The sequence below is a fragment of the Falco biarmicus genome, chromosome 4 (genome assembly GCF_023638135.1).
Source record: "Falco biarmicus isolate bFalBia1 chromosome 4, bFalBia1.pri, whole genome shotgun sequence".
NCBI classification, from domain to species: domain Eukaryota; kingdom Metazoa; phylum Chordata; class Aves; order Falconiformes; family Falconidae; genus Falco; species Falco biarmicus.
Window position 1 is genome coordinate 81,239,651 of NC_079291.1, and position 24,555 is coordinate 81,264,205.

The window sequence follows — 24,555 nt, forward strand, 5'->3', positions numbered from 1 at the left end:
TGGGCTGCATATTGCCTCTCTGCTCTCCTAGGCCTATTTTAATTATACGGCACAGCCAGCCCTCAGAGACCTAATCCCAGGATCTTATCTTGGAGGCAACAGACAGCTGACTGTCTGCACTGTTTACTTGGAGGGCTGCATTGAGGGCGAGGAAGGGAGGACATACAGCCGCCCAGCACAGAGAGCAGGCTCCTGCCCAGGGGATGGCCAGGACCCCGCTCACCACCTGGCCAGGGCACCGCCTGGCCAGGGCACCGCAAGCTCATCCTCCTCTCTGCCAGCGATGGCACGTGTGGCACCAGGCAGACACCATGGTCCTGCATCCTCCCCTGGTTAACAAGAGCCTGGGTGAAGGATGCATCCACAGACACCCAGATCTAATTCTTAAGAATACACATGGATTCAGTCCTTCCCAAGCATCAGGCTTATATAAATACATACACATATAAATACAGCCTCTGGCAGCAGTAACAGTCTCGTACGCAGGTCTTCAATAGTTCTTCTCATCTGCAGATCTCACAGGACAAAGACATCGCAGAACTTCAGGGACCATTCTGAAAAGGGGAAGGATTATCTTTTCCACACTGCTGTCTGCAATCACCTGATGCAAAAAACATTTTAATTATGATGTAACAGAAACACCCTCACTACTCTTGACTGTGAAGAACAGGCATTGCTTTTGCGCACACAGACATTAGTAAAGTTGAAGCTTTATTTACAGGACGAAATTCCTCCTTCAAAAAGCACTAGATATAAACCAAATGAATATTAATGCAACACCATGAATACCAAATGCATGAAATTTTAACTCAATAAAAGGCAGACAGCTGGGTATTCTGATAAAAATGGGCCTTTATTTTTTAATTCTTACTTTCATTACCTGGATTCTGTGTTTGTCAGAGCAACAAAATATAGTTTCTTTGATACGCAGCAAATCTGAAAACAATCCTGCAAGTCGCACAGCACAAAAACTCCCACAAAAAGGGAAAGCTATAAAATTTGAGAGGTGACGCAGCTTTCAGAAGTGCCAGTTTCCCAGTGCAATGGCTGGAAGGGTGGCCTGGCCTGGCGGCAGTTCAATCATTTTGTAACGAAGGACAAATACTTTCAACATCCTGAGAAAGAGGGCGGGGGGGGGGGGGGGGGGGGGGAAGGGGGCACGGCTCCCTTGCTTTCCCTCCTCCTGCTATTCTTTCTTCTCCCTCCCCCCACCCTTTGGATTTTCAATAGCTCTTTAGTGTTTCCATCAAAGGCTTTTACCATTCATCCTCCCTTCTGGTGCCTGCCTTCCACCTGTCTATCCATCACAGCCCTAACCCAGGTCCTTCCCGCCTCCCCCCCCCCATGCTATTTTTCATGCAGTGGGATTTGTTTATAAGCTTCTGTATTACCTAAGCTTGAGGGGAGGAGGCTGCTGGGAGGAAAAGGAGAAAGCAGGATTAAGGAAGAATAATTCAGCTCTATTGCATTTCCATCTGAACGGTCATAAAATGTGCAAATCCTGTTCCTGGGAATTTCATGTCAGAGGCCTTCCCTGCCACTGCCCTTCCCATGCCCCCTCTCTCTCTCCCTCTCACGCAAAAACAAGCGTCAGGAAAGATGCTTCTAACTCCATGGACACCAAAGGCCACGACGTGTGCACCAGCGGGGAGAGGGCTCCTACCAGCACGTGTGCAGAGCAGACACTCCAGATGTGGCCATGAACTACAGAGGAGGGGGCTGCAGAGATTGAGTCTGGCAGGACAGGAATAAGCAGGGAAAGGCTGTTTAATACAACAGCTCCCAACACTCCCAGTTATAATTAATTAGCCTAGGTAGAAAACAAAAATAAGGTAACTTTTCAGGCTTATTTGTTCTGTAAAAAAAATGATACAGAAACATATATGATTCAGACCCCATCAGATTAGAGTTTGTCCTATCTTCTTTTTAGCTCATCTACCATCACAAGGCACCAAAAAAGACATGGGCCAGCTTTCTAGACCCCAGAGATCCACCAGCATTCCATCTTTGATCATGCTGCAAGACAGAAGGACCACTGCCGTGTACAGGTCAATGAAGCTTTGTCACTGATTCAAGCAGAGGTCAATGTGGCTAGACCTGGCCTCTGTGCACCCTTGCTACCTGACCAAACACATGCAGAACAGCAAGCAGTGCTAAAAAAGGAGGTGGCCCTTAACCTGTCCTCAGCGCTATGAGCCCAAAAACCTTTCCTTGGTGGAACTTCATGTCATGTCTGCTGGACCCAGCAACAGCTGGCAGCTTTCTTCCGCTTATGGACACATCTTGGAGATACTGAAGATCACCCAACAAGTAGCACATGTCAAAATAAGTTCCTTTGATTGATAGTTATTAATTATTTTTAAATAAAAATGAGAAGAGATTGAATGGCTTGCCCATCAGCAGCTCAGTTCTTTGGCAACTTCTTGGACAGTTTGACCATACATATGACAACACAAAATAAATTTCACTTGCTTGCAGTAGCAGTTTGTTATAAACTCAGTCCATCAAGGATTTATAGTTCTAGCAGCAGTGGGATATATGAAATGAGAAGCCCTTTCATCCTTACACTGCTCTGCAGTCTGGTCGAGATGATGAAAGTAATTTTTTTCTAAGGCCAGAGGAGAGCAGGAGTTCATTCAGCCAGTTCGGCTGTGCTAGGGAGGAGGCGTGCAAATTGGGTCCAAAGACGAGAGGAGGCCCAGAGAAACAGCAGCCCTTGGTTTTGCAGAACAGTCAAAAATAAATCCTTAATGATGCTAGCCTTGCTTTGCAGGGTGGAGGGGAGCAGTATTTCCATCAGCTAAATGATCTCAACTCTTTGGCTTCCCTGAGGGCACTGCAACAGGACAGACTGCGATCGCTCACCAGAGTCACTCTCAGATGTTTCTGTTCTTCCCACCCACCAGCAGCCTCGAACCTGAGCATGTCTTTGGCACAGCAGGTGGTATCCTTAATCCCACGGAGGGCCAGCCCGAAGCGAAGATTAGCAGAAGAATTTGTTTTCATTAAAATCCAGCCTAACATTACCATCCTTTCTGATGGTGCAGGTTTAAAATGCGCATGTCCGGCTATCCTGGCAGCTCTGTTTCTGCAGGGAAAGGGCAGTTCAGCAACCTGCCTCTTCACTTTCTAATGTCTGTCTTTCTTTTAATCAAGTAACTAAGGCAGACACAGCAAGAAATGTTAAATGCACCTCCTCCTAGAGAATTTTGCCAGCAAGGTCAATGGAATTGGGATTTTGCCTTTATTATGTTTCTTTTGACTGTGGATGTAGAACTGGTCTGATTTCCCTCCCAGAGAAATTATTTTTATGGGCCCGTGGAAAAAAAAACCAAAAACAACAAAACAGAGAGAGACATACAAATAAACACTAATACGTGCAGGAAAAATACAAACCTTAGCACCATGCACTCCCCTCATTACTAGACAAAGGTTGGGAAGGGTTCACAAGTGTAAAATGCTCATGTGAATTATGAGATTACTGCTCAGTTTTCTTTCAAGTCGTGGGCTGGAAACAGATGGTGGCTGTAGCATTTATGACGGCACAACATGTTACTGCAAGCCTAGCCATCTCTCTCTCTCTCTCCTCAAAAATGCAGCTGCAAGGAAAGTTGTGGAAAATCACATTAATAGTCTCTTCCACCACACGGTTTTCCAGCCCTTCATCCCTGGCCAGCACATGGACAGAGCCATCTTGTATCCCAGTAAGAATACTCTTCTAATCTCTGTCCTGAATAGTTACCACTGACGGGCTTATTTAACAGCTAGTTAAAATGTGGGGTTTGTTAGCATTGTAAAAAAGCCTCCAGAAAGCAGGTCCTTAAGGTCAAAGCAGATGCCATGTGACCCCAAGCGCTCCATAAGGGAAACACTCAGAAAGAAGAAATGAGACTGTCCTTCAGTGGTTTATTATTTAAACATTCAGTTCAGGCCAAGCAGGTTGATTTATAGAGAAGCAGAAAGACAGATACAACATTTGCAAAAGCATCTTTGTGACTTAGGAGTCCAAATCTCACTTTCACACATGAGTAGAAACTTTCACAAGGGCAAACACTTCTTGATTTTCAGTAAGACCACAAGTTTAGAAGTATCTGGGTGCCTATAGATACAAAAAGCAGCTAACTCGGTATTTAAACATCTTGCCTGTATATAACAAAAAAAATGTGCAAGCTTCACTACCCGTGTGCTTCAGTCCTGATGGAAATGCCTTGCCACCTAAAGTATGTTCATACATACAGCAAAGCTAGCCTTACAATCTGAGTGAAATACAAGAGCTGGAAGGTGGGCATATCCCCCGTGGTGGGATGGTCACACTGAGGCATGACCCTTCAGCACTCTAGTCACCATCAAGGGGCCTGCTTACACCAGGGAACTCTTTAACAGTAGGAAACTGTTACTTCTTACCCATAAGATCTCTGGGTGCTTTACAAAATGAAATATTCCCGTTTCACAACATTTCTGAGAGCATCAGCTCATCAACAGTAAATCCAGTAACTTGGGATTCAGGCCCTTGTTCAAAACCAGGATTTTAGGATTACTTCTTGAGTTAATTAAGAGTCTGTCAAATATTAATCTTCCAGACAGGTGTCACTGGTAAATCTGAGTATCCATTTTGTTATTCTCACGTTGCTGGCCTCACTACCTGACTGTGAACATCAGCACCAACTTCACCGTGTTCACCCTTACGTCATTCAAACGTGTTCCGGCTGCTCTCCCTGCAGCTAGGTACACACAGTGCAGTGTTTCTGCCTTCGAGGGCATAGAACAGAGCAACTGAAAACAAGACAGACTTTTACCATTCCCTTTATCATTTTTCGCACCTAGACCAGGAAGTTGCTACAGAAATTCAATAGTGTACACACCTGAAACTTTAAAAAGCTTTTTCGCAGAGGTGGACTCTTTCTGGGTGATAAGACCATACACATTCACTGCGTATCTATCATAATTGCAAAAGCTCTCAGATCTTTCTCCCAAGATACAAGAAGGTGCCATTTTTTTCTTTTGGAAGCTTCATCCTGCAGAATTCATTAGTATCCTATGCAACAATACACTTCCTGTAAGTAATGAGCTATAAAGTATTAGAAGTTTCCACTTCTGGTTTTATCTTTTCCTGATCTAGCCTGAAAATTCTTTTGAAGTTGCTCAAAGTGTTCTTCACGTACACTTGTTTTAGGAAACACCAGATCACTATTAGGAAAATTCTCCTTAATTAAGTGAGATAAAGGAATCGAGATGATATGATCTGCTTAATTCCCCACCTTTCTAAGGTACTATTTTAAGATTTTTTTTTCACTTGCCTTAGAAAAGAAAAATGACAAAAATAAGGAAGGAAGAGACCTTAGAGGCCCAGAGAGGGCAAGCATTGCTGTGGGCTTTCTAGTGTAGCTGAGCTTGCTGGTAGAAAGCCACCGAATAGTTAAAGCTTTTCCTCATTACTATGGAATAGTTTACTGAAAGGCTGAGGACTGCTTCTGCAACTAACATCACCCCAGACAATGTGTAAAAGACTAAGCTTACACTGTGTTACCACCGTAGCCTCTTCAGGGACTCGGTTTAGCAAGCCTGCTCAGCTCATGCCTAACTTTAAGCACAAGAAACTTCAAAGAAACATCTCACATGCCTCACATTCAGCTTTCCACTGACTCTCTTGCTGAATCACAACTTAGGGGAATGCAGGGAACTAATGGGAAAGATTTGCACTTGCTAACCCAGAAACATCCCTGAATAAATAGTGACAATGTGATTTAAAAGCAGTATAGGTGACAATCAGTAAAGTATGCAAGCTGAGCATTAACCTGCAGGACCCCTACATGGTCTGTTGAAGAAACCACTTTATCTGGGATAAATTGCTTCTGTCATTTTTGCTGTGGAAAGCCACTGCAGTCAAGGGGAATTCAGATCCTGAACAGGTTTTTGAGTAGCTTCCTGGCTCCAGGAAAACCTCTGAGCCGCTTAACTTTACTGTGGGTGAGTTTGGACCAAGAAATGTCTTTATGCCCAAGTGTATTTGCACAGAGCCCTCAGTCTGCATGGGAATCTTGCTGCCAAGTAGATACATCTCCTCAGCCACACAAAGCAGCAGGAGACCTTCCTCCACATGAGGGACATGTCAGCATCAAGAAAACATTAGAAAGGAGGAAACTGCAGTGCTTGGTGCCAGCCAGGGAAGATGTGTCTTCAGGCAGGACCGTTTAAGCACAAGGACACATATCTTGGCTTCTTTAAGTGCTGCAGCATCTCTCCCTCCTCTTCTGGCCCCATACAGCTGACACAGCTGGGCAACAGGCTCCAGCAGAACAGGGCCCACAGCAGAAAATCTGGCCTGTTGAAACTTCCCTGGTCTTCAGCTTAAATCAGCATCGCCTTCATAGAGAAGATGTAAAACCAAAGTGCTAAGAAAAGGTGAAGCATGGCTGGAGTAACGAGGGCTCCCCATCTGAAATGTCAGGCTGTCACAGCAGTGAATGGGGCATGCAACAGACACTTGCAAAGTCACTGCTGGGAAACCTCTACACCAAACAGCAGAAAGCAAACCTGAGGTTTGAGTGCTACTACCTAGAGAAGGAAGGCAACAGTCACGGTACCATCCCTGGGTCAAAATAAGTCTCTCTGCAGAACAAAGACAGAAGCATTCTGACACCAACTGAGGTTTCTCAAAAGTCTTGTAAAAATTAATTAAAACAGGATGCCCAAATCCCTTAGACTGATGAAAAAAATCACAGCTAGGGATGTCCAGCAATTCTGGAGGGCCCTTGATACTTCACTGATGTCTACAAGTTTAAGTTCATCCCCAAAGGGACCTGAGGCCACTCAGCACTTCAACAACAATCCCTCTGTGAACAATCTTCTTTCTTGTGGTCAAACAGGGATATCTTGAATTTATGTCTTGCTTCTCCCCTTGTGAGCAAACAAAACAATTTCTATGAGTAATTCTACCCGCTAATTGCCAAGGAAAAGTCTGGTAACAAATGCTCAGTATTTTTGACAGGTCAGAGCCTTCCCTAAACAAAGTTGCTGTTCTATGTTTTCTAACAGTACATGTTCACATCTGGGGACCTCGGCAAATTCCAGTGTGGATGAGTCTCTGTGGGAAATTGCTTTTCCAGATTTTCTTGTTTTAACTGCTCCAGGAAATGAGTCTATTTTTACAACAACACTGAACAGCAAAATATGAAACCATTATCTGCTTTGTGGCAAGAGTTTCGGGTCAATTCTCAGGTAACTGTCATCTCCAGTGAAGTTCATGGAGTTGTATCTATTTATGCAAGTTAGTGATCTGGCCAATTATGTAATTGGTTGATCAGTTACTAAATCATAGAGCTACCATTGGCCTAAGGAGTGTCCCATTTTCATACGTCTCAAAGTTCATCCAAGCCCTGATGTATCGATAAGTGAAGTATTCAAGTATTATGGTCTGTAAAGATGATCATTAACTGCTGAAAGATTTAAGCATGAGCATTTTCTATGAACACCTATTTTGTCACTGAATGATCACTCTATGTACTGTATTTCCTGAATTCTTTTTTCACCTGCCAGATAAACCAGGGTGAGATTTTCAGAAGTGTTTAAAAAACTTTTCTTCTACTTATTTGTGATTGCTTTCAAGAATCAAGATGTTTCAAAATCCCCAGGGGATTTCAAGTGCTATGGGCTCAACTGCATCTCTGGGTGCTTCTGGGTTTTGCCTACCTCATCTTAACACCTACTCTCAATTTCAAACATGGACAGTAAAACAAGTTGCCCTTATTAAACAAGATCAAAGATAGTAGGAAGAGGCCAAAACAACCAGTCTGATCTTGGCAAGATGAGTGTGCAACACTTGTTACAAATTTGGCTCCTTATTTCCCCGCTGGAGGGACCACTCCAGCCTTCGTATGTGGATTTCTTTTCTGTTGAAGCACACAAGTCAGCCTTTCTTTGTGTATTATCTAAGACCCTGGAAGACACTTGGCATGCACAAGTATCACAAACAGAAATTTTTAGATGCTAAAAGCTCAAACCAAGTCAGATTTGATGGTCTGGTAATAAGTCAAATACAATAATGATGACTGGATTCCCCTCTAGAGGAAGAAGCAACACTGGAAGAATGTGATGCTGAAACCTTCAGTGACAGAAATTCTATCACCAGGATGTTGCCAGGATTTCATCTATTGATTATGAACAAGACTAAGAATTAGCACTTTCTTAGTTTCAGGTTGGGAACCATGTCTTTGTGACTTTACACCTAACTGAAAAGCTCACCAAACGTCACTCAAGAGACCAGCATACAGAAAACAAACTTAGAGACAATATCTAAGGAAAACAGTACCTAACCTATGACTTGTTCTTTGATTTACAGCTGTGATTGCAGGTCCCACCTCACAGTCATATGCCATGATAATAGGCAGCAGTTCAACGAGAACCAGCCATAATGTTTTACATGTTGTACTGATTCTGAGCTACTTCAGCATATAATTTAGCCTGATGCAGCAAATAATTAGAATGATTAAAGGGACAGGTAACATTCCACAACTGAAAAATGAATGATCAACCTTCTGACCTTGTTCACTGTCTCTTCTAATTCCTTTTCTTTTTTCACAAAACCAGAAGTTGCCAAATTTCACATGAAATTTGCTCTCTCATCTGTCTGTTATGGGTATGACTGTGAATTTTCACATTATATTCTTTGATGTGCCCCAACAGATGATCTTAAATGGGCTCACTGGCATTAGCAGTTGCAGTGCTGAATCCACCCACGCCAGGACAAATACGTATTTCAAAATGGCAACCTCCACAGGAGTAGAAGAGTGTGGAATTCTCCCAGCTGTTTTTCTAGTTGTATATTCTAGTCCTGTTACTTCATCTTTGGGGTTGCTTACAACATACTGCAACACTCTAAAAGCACAAAGACCCCTACCCCACAACTGGGATCTTGTGTCAGGGAGGCACACCCTACTTTAAAAAAGTAATAAAGCATCAACTCTGCTCCATTTGCCTGGGGTCAATGGGATGTTTGTCCAAAGTTATGAGCATGCTTAGGCACTAGTCTGAAGAAGGGCAAACACAGGCGCCTCTTAAAAGTGCCTTTCCATGTTAGGGCCTGGGAAAAAAAAATCAGGATTGGGCCCATGATGAAAACAGTTCCCTTCGGAAACATTACCCACACCATAAAAGGAATGAATGAAAGGGAAGTACAATGAAATTGTCTACTGAATTTTTGGGAATTCCCATAAAATCGGAGTCTTGATTCATTCTGTGTGCATAATTTTCACTGTAAGTCACAAAGGATTGCCTCCTTAGAGATGCAGGAAATTACTAGCTCATGACAGTATAAAAGGCTACATAATTTCAAGGGCAGAAAGCTGGGTTTTCATCAGTCACTACATTCTCTGACAATATGGCAGTGATTTTTGATCATGTATCCAATGCACAATAATTAGGCAAAACAACTTACCCTCAATCTTTTCAGTATTTAGCTCTAAGGGTGCAAGGATTCATTCTTGGAAAGGGAAGATGGTCGTGTGATTTAGGGCACTGGATGAGCACTCAGATCTGAGTCCTATCCCTGGTTCTGCCATAGCCTTGCTGTGTGACCTTGCACAGTCATTTCTCCATGCCTCGGTCTCGCCTAAAATGGGATAACAATAGTTCTTTATTTCAGAGGAGATAGGAGTACAAACCCGTTCAAGACTGTGCTGCAGAGATGCTACAGCAGAGTGGCACAGAAAAGCTCAGACATGGAATCATACCTTGCTATTAAATTGTGGGAAAACACACAGTAATTAAATGGAACAATAAATACAAAACAGAGGCTGATTTTTGAGGAATGCAACACTGATAGGCTTTTCTCTGTTACCTGAAATTAAAACAAACTTAAGTGGGTTTCTTATGGGTTTAAACGATTTTTACCTGACTCTGTTTCTGAGATCTGCTAGTACTAGAAGCTGTGTACTAGAAACAGCAAGGAAATTCATTGAAAACCTCCGCATTGTTTCTGTTTTAAAGCAACCACAATTTCCAGCCCAAGAGAGGGCCAGAGTATTCAGAGTAAAAATTTCAAAGCCATGGAAGGGGCCTACAAACAAGATTTTCTTTGATTTACATTAAAATACGAGCACGCAAATCAGAGGTAGCTTTGAAACATCATCTTTGGTTTTGGGTACACTTTCAAATTAAATTATTAATGGGGCCACTGATCTTAATTGAACTGTCAGATGTCTGAAATTGCTTCAATGCCACTATTCAGAGTTACACCGTTGCTGGAATTGGACAGAGCTTTATCAAGACGCCTTCAGTAACGAGTATTTTTCCAAATGCAAAGATTTATCTGTTTCTCTCCAGAAACACGTGTCTATATAACAGCATTTGTTTTTCATGTGGGGGTCAGTTATGGGCCTGTAGGCCTGGGATACGGGATCTCAGGCACATGCCTAGATAAAGCAATTGATGTGGAGATAAACAGATCAAAGGCTGTTCTGTCAGGCAGGAGGAGAGCAAAGAGATACATGATGAGACAGATCCTAGAAAGGGAAAATCATTTTTGAGAGACAGAAACAGAGGGATGGGAAAGTCAGGCAGAGAACAGCTGGAAAGCAGACCACAGAAAGGCAACATGGACCCCAGGAGGACAGCCAAGAGAACCTCACAGCTGGAATGCTGAAGCCCGTTGGAGGGAGGAGGCCCGTGAGATGCTGTTCCAAGCAGAGTAAAAAGCCTAAGCTCAAAGACACAGAAGTGCTGGAGCTGCATAGGAACCTCCAGGGCTGGAGAGGAGCAACTGCCTGCAGTCACTGTGCACTGCCTGGTAAAGCAGATGCCAAGCAGGACAGAGGACAGGAGAAAAGGAAAGCAAACTGGCACGTAATCCTTGATTTCACTCAGCAAAAGCAACTGAAGGGCAGCTCTGGAAAGATGAAGCACAAAGTTAAATGTAACGAACTGGCTAGAGAATCAGTGATCATGCACCATATTGTAACACCGAGATTGTTTTGGGGCAGTCCCCTACACATACACTTTCTGACCAGGAAAGACCTCAAAAAAGACGAAATCAGGCCAACAACTTTTCTGAATCTCTGGACAGAGGAAGTGACTGCTGAATGTAAAACAGAAAAACATTTTACCCCCAAATCTCTACCTATACATGCAAGGACAAAACTAACAGGGTGTTGAAGGACTGCAAGGAAATGTGACTTACAACAACTGTTATCTCCAATTCCTTCATTAAGCTCCCTACTAACCCCCCACCCCACAAATAACAGAGCTGTCAATCTGATATATTGCAGCTCCAATTGCTCACACCCTTCCCTGTAACACTCCAAATGCAGCACTTAAAAAGTCCAGATGGAGTCCACCTCCAGTAGATAGCAGAAGAAGATATGACACAGCATTCACAAATGCACAGAGAACTGTTTAATTTACAGCCACAATGGTGAAACAAACCATTTCAGAGCTTGGACATTCAAAGTTAAGTCTGACACCCATTCTTATATTCACTTATTGTGCTTAATTATTAGAGAACACAGGATTACATTAACCGTACATGACAATCTGAGATCCCTGCAGGGTCAAGTAGTGAAAGGGATGAGCAAGAATGAGGGACCAGCCCCTCAAGTGGTGTAAGCTGGTACAGCTCCACTGCAGGCAATGGAGTGATGATTTACACCAGCTGAGGATATGGCCCTTGAAATGTCCAACTTAACTTTGAATCAATGTCTCCTGTGTCACAGCCTTTAATGTTACTGTTCCTTCTGGTTGTATCTGCCACTTGGAAGAAGAAGGACCGATACCGTAGCCTGTAATGTTCCAGAGGCTGGCAGGCAGTATCTCAGCTGGACTACAGTAAGCAACGCTCACGGCGTGACACTACTCCTTGTATTTTGAAAAGTGTGGACTGGATCCTCATCTGATGTAAATTAGCTTAGGGGCAGCTGAAGTCAAAAACATTTGCCAATTTATACTAGCTGAGAATATAGCCCTGAGATTTTTTTTGAGTTTTCTGCTGCATGCCATATAAACACTGTGCTTGAGAACAAAGACTCATGTGCGTTTCATTCCTGGCAACAAAGTTAACTCGAGACTACAAGTCTCAAACAAACGACTACTGGAAGCGACTCCAGTCTTCATTCTCTCCTGGTTTTCTCAATCGGGCATACACATTTATTTGCTGGCACCAATAAAATGTATGCGTCTCAGTTTGCCTTTTTTTCAAGATTTTACTACAAAGCCAGACTCACCCGTGATGTAAATCAACAGAGCTCCATTCCACTGAACGGAGTTTCTCCAGGGAAGCTGGCCCTCTGATCTGAATGCAACCACGTTATGCCAGTGCAACCATAGGACTCTCAAAAAGTTGTTATGCAAATTATTCCACTTAAGTGACTTTGACATCCTTTCATACCTGCACAGTGTCTGAGTGGGTGACATAATGCTTTTCATCTACATGACTTTAATGGATATATGGATTTTTTTCATTAGATATCTTTTAGACAAAAAAGGAACGGAGCAACATTATTGGCATCCCACTGAAACATAAATATATAAATTACATTTTATACACTTTTTTAAACGCAGACACATACATTCATGTGCATAACATTGTGAACAGTACACTTAGTGGAAAACAAGCACAGACAATCTTAGTTAAATGTATTTCCAGTTTTGGTGCTCAACAAATACACTGGGAAAATGATCACAAAATAGAACGGTGACTAACTCTATCTCTGCATTAGCATCTGAAGCCAATAATGCCTGTTAGCTAACATTGCTTTGTTTGGTTGTAATTGGACATAGCTACAGGATCAGGAGGGGAATGTCTGAACTGTATTTAAAGAAATGGAAAGGTTAAAAATCTCTCTTTTGTTGTTTTAAGGTTCTGCAGTTCATTCATATTTGAAGATATTTTTTATTTGAGCAGGAACACTGTCTTCAAGACAAACTTTTTTGTCGTTCCAAAATAAGAAAACTCTTTCATCTTTTTGTAGATGGTTTCACGAATAAAAGAATCCAGTAGTTCATTTTACATATCCAATGTGATAATCCAAATAAAACAAGGGGTACATAATCCAAACTACTGGGGTGGGGCAGTGATTTTGGCCAAGTGAGTAGCCATGACATATCTGGCACAGCCCTATATTTCCAAAGCAGTACAGAAGGATTTAGCCATGTGGCTCCCACTGCAATCCGTGGGGAACCGAACATTTAATCCTTTAGCACTTTGAAAACATAGAAGCTGGTGCCAGAGTATTTTATCTGCCCTGCTATAGTTAAAATATATTTTGATGTTATTTGGGCTATTCTACTACAAAAATATGACCACAAAATGCTTTTTTTTTCTTTTTTCTTTTTTTTTTTTTTTTTTTGGTTCAAGAAAACATAGCAGGCTTTCTCAGGTATATAAAACTGTTAATTTTTAGATAAAAATACAAACTTCACCTTTACAAAAACACGTATTTCTGTTGAATACACATAAAGCATAACATTTTACCAAAAATAAAGAATTTTAGGTTTTGTTCAAATATTTGCAGCAAGGTAGTTCCCATGCCACCATGACATTGTACAATGCAGATACAAGAATTTGTACATTTCACACAGCTTCAACATGTGAAATAAAAGTATCTGTATACTGATAAGAATGACAATTGCTAACACAATATCACTAGTAGGCAACTGGCATAAGTCTTAAAGAAAAAAAAAAAAAGGATTTTTGCATGGATATCCTATGATTTGTTTACGCACATCTCTCTTTTTTTTCTCTTTTTTTAATTTTTATGTAATGCTTTAAATTACGGGGGAGGTTGGGGAACATAAACCAAGAAACGTCTAGAAAATTATGCATAGGTATACCATTTTTATTTTAATACATCTCATTAGTTTGCATCCCACTAGGAGAAATACCATAATGTTTTGTGTTCTGCTTATTGTTATACCAGTCTTTTATATGTGTTATTGGCAAATGTAGTCCAAGAGATAATAAAAAGCTAGGCAAAGAGTAAAAAGAAAACTTAATAATCACTTTATGGTGTAAAAAAAAATCCACTTAAGGCTCCCCAGAAGGTTTTTTTGTATAGACTTTTAAAACACCACCAAGCAAGGATGTATTGTTCTATAGTGTTTGCGTGGCATTTGATCATTTCATACATTCCTGCTTTTTTTGTGCCTGAAGTCCACCAGTGTCCATCCATCTTCATCAAGAACGCAGGCACATTTCTTGACGTAAAGCACCGTTGACTGCTCTGACAGAAATCCACTATTCACTTAGATTTTTGTCATGTTTTTGAGTACTTTTGGTATCCTCCATTCATTCAACTGTCTTTTTTTCTTTTCTGTTTTTCTTTCTTTCATTTTTTTTTCTTTTTTGGACAGGGAAGCTTCCTATTGTTTCACAGAGTGCTACAATACTTGCTTTGATGTCACATTAAACAAATGTACATTGTCTCTTTGTTCTCATTAAGTGTTCTTTTGAGCCAGTTTTTTCACATAGGAGAACAAATAAAGTATACAGTCAATAAGCACCATACATAGTAGGTTCAGGAATGTAACAAACCATGTACATCCATGTCCCAGAGAGAAGTTTTTTTTCTAGCTTATTTTCACCTTACATCTGCAGGAGAGAAAAAAGATACAATAACTCTATGATTAGAATCAAAGGTCCTATCCTCTAAGTAGATGACTTAAAAAAAAACTGTTCTGCATGAAGAGTCACTAACCTGGGACAAGAAGTTCTAAATGCTGTTTTGATTGAGTTTACATGCTCACTTTTAAAGTTGAATTTTAGAAAATCTTTGCTTCTATCATACTATTCCCAATAAATACCTGTTAATCTGAAACAGGATATCAAGTTTAGCATTCTTTAGAAATCACACATCAGTATAAATGAAAACTGCCATTGGGAGTTTACGTACAGAAATGGGTGCTTGAAATTAAATTCACCATCATCCAGGCGCTAGGCACATACACTGCAAAATCCAAATCATTCCCGCTCCAAATACTAGAATCAATTGCAAGTGCTGCAGTTTACATAATTTCAAGTCATTAAGAAATGGAAATTCCATATTTAATTTGGAATGTGTATCGCCATCATCACACATTGCTAATATGTTGGCCAAAGGATTTCAGTCATTTTTGCAATGAGAGGGTGTTAGTTTTTCACTACAGTGAAAACCTCATGAATTTTGATGACTGACTGTTATCATCTTACTGAGACTGAACACAGAAAAAAAAAAAAAGATCTTAAATTTTCTGGTGAAAGTAACACAGGGCCCTGCAACACAAAAAACGGTATTTCTAAGCGTCTTCCTTGTCAGGTAGGCAGATCATCAGACCATCTCAGGTGCATGTACAATCAATCCCAGTTCATGCCAAAACATGGGCTTGATGACCATGCTTATAATAGTATTTGTTGTATGTACACTCAATGTTTTACAGCCAATGGGGAACACAACAGTTCGTAACCTGGCAATTCATTCATGCATTATTATGTGATGCTTTGACCTCAGAAATCAATAATAATGAAATAAAAGCAGAGGCAATGGAACTTGAGATTTCAGAAGCTGAAGTATTAGCACCCTCCAAACAAAAAAGAAACAAAAAAGGCAAGAAAAGGAAGTAGCTCAAGAATGTAAGATGCTGATGGTGATGTGGAGCTTAAAGGAAAAATACCAGCAGGTAGAATTATCAAAGCCAATCACATCTAATCTCTTTGCAGCCTTGAGGTAGCAAGTGTCAAGATTTTGAACAGTGATTAAGTTGAAGTGATGATAATTGATTAAGTTTTCCAGTACTTGTGCTATTAGGGTGTTCAGCATATAGGTCCTACCTGAATATTCAAATAGTTCCAGTAGGTTTTATGTTGGTTTTAACTTTTTTCGTTTCCGTTTTTTACCTGATTCCCTAGGCCTTCCTGTTAACATAAGGGCAGGGCTGGTAAAAAGCCCCAAGGTAATGCATTTCGTTGAACACTGAAGTAATAAATACTCAAACCATTTACATTTCAAAGAAATCTCATTATCCTTTGCATTAAAGTAATAACTTTATAACGTCTGATTTGACATTCCGTTTACAAAGTAATTATACAAAAGTAAAGAAATAATAAACAAAGTTGGCATTGCACACGTCATTTCCATGATCCTCTATAATTACTGTTACCATGCAGTATTCAACATTTGCTTTCAGCTCTGTAGTTAAGCTATTTTCAGCTCACCATCCACTTGCTGGTGCAAGTTTTGTTCCTATTAGTAATTAAATCCTAGAAATCTATATTCTTCCATGACTCCAAATCTATATTTTACACACATTAAAAAGAAGTTTTCATCTTAAAATCTTAACTGCTTAGTCTTTGGCAATGAAAGACATTTTGGAAAACTGAAATTGATCTAATGAAACTTTTTTCCAAATAGAACACACAGAAAAAATACCGAACCATACACACATAAAAATAACCGTTTAAAAAGTGGTTTTGTCTGCTCATAACTCAACCTAGTTTCAGCTAAAACACTCAGATTATAAAGTAATGCATATAAATTAATAAAATCACAGCAGAGGCCTAACATTGCTTTTATACAAATTCTAATTCTTCTGCTCTGTACATAGCAACTGAAGTTTACATTCACTTAGACCAGATTTATGTGTCCATGCTGGATGGAGACAGTACAGAAAACTCTTCCTCACCCAGCCACCTACAAAATCCATCACATTTGGGCAGCTTTCCTCATATATTTACCTGCTCTCCACTGACTTTGATTTTGAGCTGCACCTCTAAATTCCCAGTAGAGGTGCAAAACAAATTTTTGAGGCTGCCTTCAACCAAAACCAGGAGAATGGGAGGTGTCCCATTCTGCAGTGGGTTTCCTAAGTACATGTCAAATTCTGCATTGATTGCACCCTAGTAAGAGGATCTGAGCTAATGATTGCAGGTGGCTTTATGAAAGTCAAATTGAAAGTAAATATTTTTCCCCATACATCTTTCCCCATGGTAAATTAAATGCTGTCTTGATAAGGCAAACTTAGGTTTAACATGACAACTGACAATAAATTCTTGACTACATGTAAGAAAACAACAAGAACAAGCAATGTTGTTTCAAAAGTCCTTACTCTCGAATACTGAATTTATTCCTAAATCCTTTACATTCATTTCATTAATATTTTCCCCAAGGTCACGTAAATCTCAGTCTTAATCCTGTCTCCACAAAGTCTAAGGAAATTAGGCAACAGAGTTCACCAATAAGCTGGAACATGACAACCTTTAACTTAGTTAAGCAAGACCTGAATACTATTGGGCAATTACATTTATTTAAAGGTTAACCCAATGAGAATTGATACACTTTAAACTTCAAATCCAAACTCTTTATAGAGCACAAACTGTCCCTAATTTTGCATCTTCAATGCACAGAGTAGCTGGGATTTTCTCTACTGAGTTCACTGGAAGCAAAGTTTGCTTTATATTCTTTACTAATGTAAAATAAGGTCCATATGAAATGAGCATTAATGCAAAAATAAAAGGAAAACATACCAGTTTCTTCTTCTCTATAATCTGAATTAGTATTTGATGATGTACAGGTGCATTCCATATGCTCTTCTAATCTCACCAGAACTTCTTTTAATTTTGGCTTTTTTCTAACATATTCCACTTTTGCCACCTATAAAATACAACGAGGTATGTACTGAGACACATTAACATAGTTACAGCTCAGAACTGAAGACAGATAACTATATACCCCTATTTTTTAATGCAGCCAAACCCATATAAAATGTTAGCATACTAATCATCTTTTATCTTAATTGTGCATCGTGTAACTATTTATTGCAGACTATTTGTTTATTCAAGTTCAGCAGTTTGAAACAATTTTCTTTTCCCTCAAGAGATAAAACAATTTCCCATTCATTTTGGTTTGAACTTTTGAGCAACTCAGTTTTCACATGTAACACAACAAATTTCTATATGGATTCAAATCACTGCTTGTTCTTATAGACTGCCACTTTTAGCAGCTCTTAAGCTGAAGGTTAACAGTGAAAGCATTAGGTTGGTTTGTAATACAGTACATAATTTGCAAATTGGTTTCTCCAGAGCCCTGTGAACGTAAAGTGCTCAACGCTACAGAACCAGGATCTGAGTATCAGCTTCAAAAGCAGCAGTCTCAGCCCTGCTCACTTTTTGCAGTGACCTGGGACTTCTTTACATGAGCTCCCATGCACTGTTTTTGGATCCAAGAGAACTACCACTCGCAAACTGGATCCAGCCTTTCACTTTATTGTGGGTAGCTGGCAGGTACATGATTTCTCTCCAGTCCATTCAACTGCTTCTAACTGCACTGCTCCACTTTGAGCCAAAGCACTGACATCCTTTAAAAAAAAAAAAAAAAAAAGTCTGGATAGCAAGGTGAGGTTGGAGAACGGAGAATGCTGGAGAAGCTCAGACTATATGCAGGTCTCCAGTCTGAAGGAAACCAATGCAAAAGAGGACGTTGAGGTGGGGGGATACTGAACATGAGGACATCCTGACCAACTTGGTGCCAGCAGCCAGGAAAGGAGGAATGGCACAGAGGCAGGAACACTGCTGTGCTGGGGCGATGAAATGGGTTGTGGGGTGCTGGGCACTGACTTGTTTCAAGTGTCATGGGCCTGATGGTCATGACCGTGCAGGGGAAAATGGCATAAAGCCAGTAAAGACAGTGCTAGATAGTGAGTAAGGGGTCCAATGTTTAGTTCACAGTTCTGTTAAACTGTATAATCTGCATAAATAGGTGATAATCATTTGCTTGCAATGAAAGTCACTGAAATTAAATGGTAACTTCTCAGTCCTAATGATTTATCTACCATTTGAGAAAAGGGGGCTGCAGTGTGGCTGTCCCAGCAAACAAGAAGACTACATAGTACAGGTAGGCATTATCAATAAGATAGATAAGGGAGTAGGACAAGAGAGGCCGGCTGCCTCTACAAAAGTTGTATGACAAAGCTATAAAAGCTGATCCATCCAAAAGCTCCAGTTACTACCAAATAAAGCATCCACAATTACACTAGACTCTCCTGGCAATGGTTTGCTTGTGTGTTTGGTAGGGATTTAATGCTCAAAATCCATCTGCACGCTGTGAACATAATTCCCTGGCTCTCCCAAAACTGGAACAATAATGTCACAAAATGAGAGTGATGGCTGGAAAAAACCAGCACATTCCCAGTTCCCAGAAACACTTCTGGCTCTGTGGACACAACTACCAAGGACTCCAGATGACAGTAGCAGAAGCTAGAGAAAAATCCTGGCATTATTAAAGTCAAAGTCAATGGGAGATCTTCCATTGCTTTCAGAGAGCATGGAGTTTAGATCCACGTTTTAGTCATGGCCTCTTGTGTCAACAGGATCTGGAGATCATTTTCATCTACCCAGCAAAGAAAGGTTGCAGCGACAGATGCAATAACTACAATGTCCACATTAAAAGGTATCTTCCAAAACTCAGATCTCCATATAAACAGATTAAGCGCTGGCTGTGACATACAAGAATGTTTTTGCTGAAAGATTAACTATGGGTCGAAGCAGCGTGTTTCAAAATCTCCTATCAGAACCCAACTCCATCAAGCCTTTGAACACAAGATTTGAAAATGTACACTACAACTGAGTCATCTGGCATCAAAGGATGACTAATCCTTAAAATTTACAAAAACAAACAGTAATTAAGACACCTCCATCATCAGAGACAAAGAAAGAGACACAGCAATCATGCAACAGCTTTCAGATCTGCCATGCTTATTACAGCTCTTAGAATAAACCAGTCTTATTGAAAATTACACGCAACAAAAATAAACAGTAATCAAGCTTTTTAAAGTCTGTCCTTGTTTTGTTTGGTTTTCTAAACTGAAAGATATATGCAGTTCCTGTGGCTATTTGGTGTTGAACAACAGTAAAAACAACCCAACCAACCAACCAACGAAGATAATACTCTGAAGAATAGGATCATAATGAATTTATGCAGCAATTTAGACCTGTTTTTTACTGTACTGTAGTTAAACTACAATCCAGCACATGTTCCACTGCCCTACTTCAGGCTACACCAAGTTAAACGAATGTCATCTTTTAAGATGCTGCAAATATTCAAACTGAAGCAGCACAAACCAGATAAACTGCTGTGCTTGTGTCATCTGTTAGCACCTGCTGCTATACAGGATGCCAATGTGAAATGATGAAGGTTGTAGGTCAGATTTGCAGTGCGTATAAACAGGGATAGCTATGCTAACAGCACGGGATTTGGCCTTGCATTAGCATCTTCTATTTTTCTCCCTGGTGTTTATTGTGTACAGATACTCTCAAGTGTATTACCAAATGGTCAGTCCTCAACAAACCAACATGAGCTTCTTTTCCTTGTCTCTAATGCAACAAAACTGAAACACCTCAAATCCTCCAAAACCACAAAGTATCTCTATATAAAAACTCTCTAAGAGAGCGACAGTGAAATCAGTGACCAGCTTAGTTAAATGGTGTATAATCAGTGGCACCATACTTGCATCACTGTAGACTCTAGGTACTATCCTGTAGTATGGTGTGGTGACTAAGTAAAAATTAAAGTAAAATCTGATAAAAATATGTGGCCTAACAGAAACGTCATGGGAACACCTTTTCTAGAGACTCTCCAGGAAAGATGAAATCTAGGAGTAATAGCAGAAAAAAAAAAGGGGGGGGGGACGAAAAAAAAAAAAAGAAAAAGACTGTAAGCACGTGTCCAAAACACCTCTAGTGCAAAGGCAAAATTTATCATGGGCAGGAACTTGCAAGAGAGGTCTCAGTGCCAAAAATTCCTTGTAACAGCAAAACTCGTGTGGCTGATTGCAAAGCACAGGATGGGTAATAAAACCAAAAAGCAAATGAATGAGGATGCTTTTTGGAAGCATCAGTTTCTTCCGTATTAAAATAAAAGTGTGCTGATACGAAGGAGGGAAAACATGCCTTCACCTTGCAACTGAGATCTTTACAGCCCTCAGGCCTGCAAGGAACACGGAGGTCAGCAGGGTGTAAAGGTACCAGAAGGCCCGAGCAGAGATCAGGGATCCTAGTGGCCTGGCAAGTCAGAGCGTTTGGAGGCCCAGGGCCACTGCGCCAGGGCCAAGGCAGGGCCGGCGCAGCCTGCGGCGCACGGCGCCAGCGGTGCGGGGCCGTCCCAAACCGCCGCTGCAGTGCTGCAGGCACTCCTTCGGCAACACCCCCACCGCAGCGAAGCTTCGTGCACGGTTACTGCGGGTGGGGCAGGGGGGTTTCCCTGAAGGGATGTGAGGCCCAGGGGTGCACTGTCCTGTCCGCGCACAGAGCGGCGGGCCTGTCGCAGCCCCGGGTGGCCGGGCTGAGCCCTTGCCGGGCGCCGGTGCAGCGGGGAGCCCTGTCAGTGCCGCGGCGGGGCCGAGCCCCCGTGCCCCAGGCGGCGGGCAGCCCCTCAGCGCGGCGCGGCACGCCGGGAAACGCAGTCCCCGCGGCGCGGGAAGCCGAGGCGGCCGCGGGGCACGCTGGGAAGGCGGCGGGGAGGGGCGGCGGGGCGGGAGCCGCCTCACAGGGCGGTGTGGCCGTGCGGCAGCCCGGGCATGGCCGGGGGCTGGGGCCGGGCCGGGCCGAGCCGGGCCGGGCCGGGCCGGGCCGGGGGATCCCGCAGCAAACTCGTTACCCGCCCTCGGGGGCGGCGGGAACGGCTGATGTGGGGTCTCTGTGTCCTCCCTCCCTGAGCGGGCACCGCCAGGCCTTGGCAGGGTTCCTGTCACGCCCAGAGGGCACCCCTCTCTAGTTTTCTGTCTTGTCTTCACCAGGATCAGGGTTTCCCTCGTTTTTCCAGATCTTAAATAGACCTTTGGTACCTGTCAGCTGGTCCTGCTTGCAGGTCCCACCAAGGGCTCTCAGTACACAGCTAAAACCAAAGTGCTCTTTATCCTAATGATAGAAACAGTCACTGAAGAAAAATGTTCTTAAACCTACAAATGTTACATATAGCCATTTTACCTACATGCACAATTTGTTCTACAAGGGCTTTTAAACCTCTTCAGAGGCTGGGTAGCTCTGCTGACCAACTCGTGCTTAAGTACTGTGCTTTTTTCCATCTCTCTTCGAAACCTCTCTGAACAATTCCCAAATGACAGCTGAGGAGCTGCTCCTACACCCCCTCCTTCCCAGCTCCTTTCCCCTGCCTTTCTCCCTCATACTGATTTCCTGTAAGAATATACTAGGTTAAATTTCCCCAAATCAGCTCAACATTGAATATTTCGTAAATGCCTAAAGCTGGTACGGCTATGGCTCAAGCCCAAGCAGAAGGCAAAGCTGAGGTAGATAGAGCAATGGAGCTCTTGTTTCTCAGTTTGGAAATGACCATTGCTGCAAACAACCACAATATTCAGCTTAGCTTATTCAAAATTAGCAGTATAGGCAGGATTTGCTCCATAATATTAACTGGTTTTTACTGTCATGAGCAAAACCACTAAAAACGTCATGTTCAACATTATGAAAAACCTCTTGAGAAGACTCAGTTCAGAAACCCCCCCAAATAAAATATGGTCTGGTACTTGGTAAATACTTCATCTCACTGTGCAGAAGCAACAGAATTTGCAGATGTAACTGAAATGCTTTTGCAGGCAGAGGAGAAAATGTATCTGTAACAGACACCAACACCCCTAACTCATCAACCCTTGTCACCATTACTCTGTCAGGAGTAGACTGCAGTTCCTTCCTTCCCACTTCTTCCTCCCAACCCACTTCTTTATTTCAGCCCCATTTTTGCAGTGCTGTACAGGTACAGCTTGCTTAACAGAGATGTCTTTAGGACCAGGAGGCTGTGCTCTCATGGGCTCACTGTCAGGGTGCAGGGCAAACCCACCTCTTACTAATGACCCCACGAAAGGGAAACCTTAGAGGATTCCTTTCAGGGAAGCTGTTCCACCAACACCCCTGGCTTGGAGCCTCCCTGCAGCTCTAATTCCACAAGCCCGTTAATGGTACTTCACTGACCAAAGCTCAGTGAAGGCGAAGTAAGGACATCCCCGAAGCCTACAGCCTTTGAATCACGTCCCAAGAACCGAATGCCCCAATACAAGCACCTCCGCTGCTCCTCCCACACTGCCACGGCCGGCTCTTAACCTTGACTACAGCGGCCCTCAGCAAGACAAAGAAAACACCCTTTGCTTTCGCCTGTTGGATGATGCAAACCCACTTGCTGACCTTTCTGGATGAACATTTTTCTAGTGTGAATGGGCCAGCTATGATCTCACTACCTTGTCAATGAAAAGGAAGTGGGGAAAGCCTTTTCAATGGTCTATCAAAAGAGGGCTTTTATGCAGTCTGACATCAGGGGAAAACACAAGACGGCTTTCCAGCCGCACTGCAGGAACAGCTGAGAAGGCTTTCCAAAACCGCTCCCCCCTACCTTTCCAGCGACCCTCACTCTGGGCCAGCTACTTAATGGCATGAGCAGACATTCAGCTCTGAACGTAGGATTGGCAAAAGGCTCATAAAACCATCAATTATATCAAAGCTGCAAGAGGATCTGACTCTGGAGGGCATAAATATGGATTCTGTTCAGAGATTTCTGGTGTGACAGTGGGGTCAGCCTACAACCTTTACAATGAACATCCTGTTCCTGCTTGACCTCTTGTCCTTTTTTTCCCTTCTACTTAATGACTGTTTGGAGCAGTCTTGCAGCTTGGAGAAAAAAAAAAAAAAAGTCCTCCAAAGCTGGCTGACGTATATTGATATTGTTGGTGGCAATATATTTACACAGCCACAAAAAGCAGCTGCTCAGATGAGCCTACTTTTAGCTTGCGTCCCACCAAAATGCAAATCTAAAAGCACTAAAACCGTATGAGCAGACCAAATGACAAACTTAAGATTTCTTTAAGGTGGTGGTACGCTGGGGAAGCAGCCCCAGCAATGACATCCTGCACAGCTGCTGCCAGCTGTGGAGTTTGCAGCTTCTGGGGAACCCTCAGTGTTCCCATCAGCAGGGGATTTTGACAGCCAAACCTATGTCTCTAATTTTCCCCATCACTGCAGGGATAGGAAAAAAGCACAGGGTTGCAATGTCACACACAGGTACCAGTTCACAATACATGGCTCAACTCTTTGCAGGGCATCTCCAGCTGCTTTGTACATATTAGCTGCTACACAAGATTGACTGGAAGCTGTATCAAACCCAAAGGCAACAGCACTAGACATTATAACCCTGAGGGACTTCGCTGGTTAACTCCTAATCTGAATGGCTTCCAACTGCAGTGCTTCAACTTCTCCAGTTTGTTCTCAACCCTTGAATAATTACTGATCCCAGTTTTCTCATTTATGGTTGTTTCTGCAAAGTGTATCCCACAAAGGAAGGGCAGCACACAAGTGTAAAGTAGAATTATTTTTGGAAAGACTGAGGGCATCTGTTCAGATGTTTCTCCAGCTTATTTTGGTGTGAAAACATTTTTCACATGTTCAGAAACATAAAAGAAAAAGAAAACCTGCTCAGATGTGTTCGTCTGTGTATGAAAAACAAGGAAATGGCTTAGACGCCTTATTTTGTGTTTAGGATGTACAGCACTATATTAACCACACCTTTCTCAATAAGAAAGCCATTGCAAGTACAGCAA

The 24,555-nt window shown here is 42.1% G+C and overlaps 1 protein-coding gene across 6 annotated transcripts in view; it reads right to left on the reverse strand.

The window, feature by feature from the left end:
* Window positions 1-459: 459 nt before the first annotated feature.
* Window positions 460-24,555, reverse strand: part of PDGFA (platelet derived growth factor subunit A) — a 36,830-nt gene continuing 12,734 nt past the window's right edge. Inside the window, exons 5-8 of one of the 6 annotated variants that reach the window (XR_008821562.1) lie at window positions 17,486-17,612; window positions 15,794-15,877; window positions 14,685-14,798; window positions 11,374-14,578 (exon numbers count right to left, since the gene is read on the reverse strand). Coding sequence is in view for 4 of the 6 variants with exons in the window: in XM_056337036.1 (XP_056193011.1) it covers window positions 9,474-9,607; window positions 17,486-17,612 (261 nt within the window). In the remaining 2 variants the exon portion in view is untranslated. Of the gene's footprint in view, window positions 555-834; window positions 3,600-9,433; window positions 9,608-11,373; window positions 14,579-14,684; window positions 14,799-15,793; window positions 15,878-17,485; window positions 17,613-24,555 lie in introns of those variants that run through there. The other 5 variants (XM_056337036.1, XM_056337035.1, XR_008821563.1 and 2 more) reach the window with 5 other exon arrangements.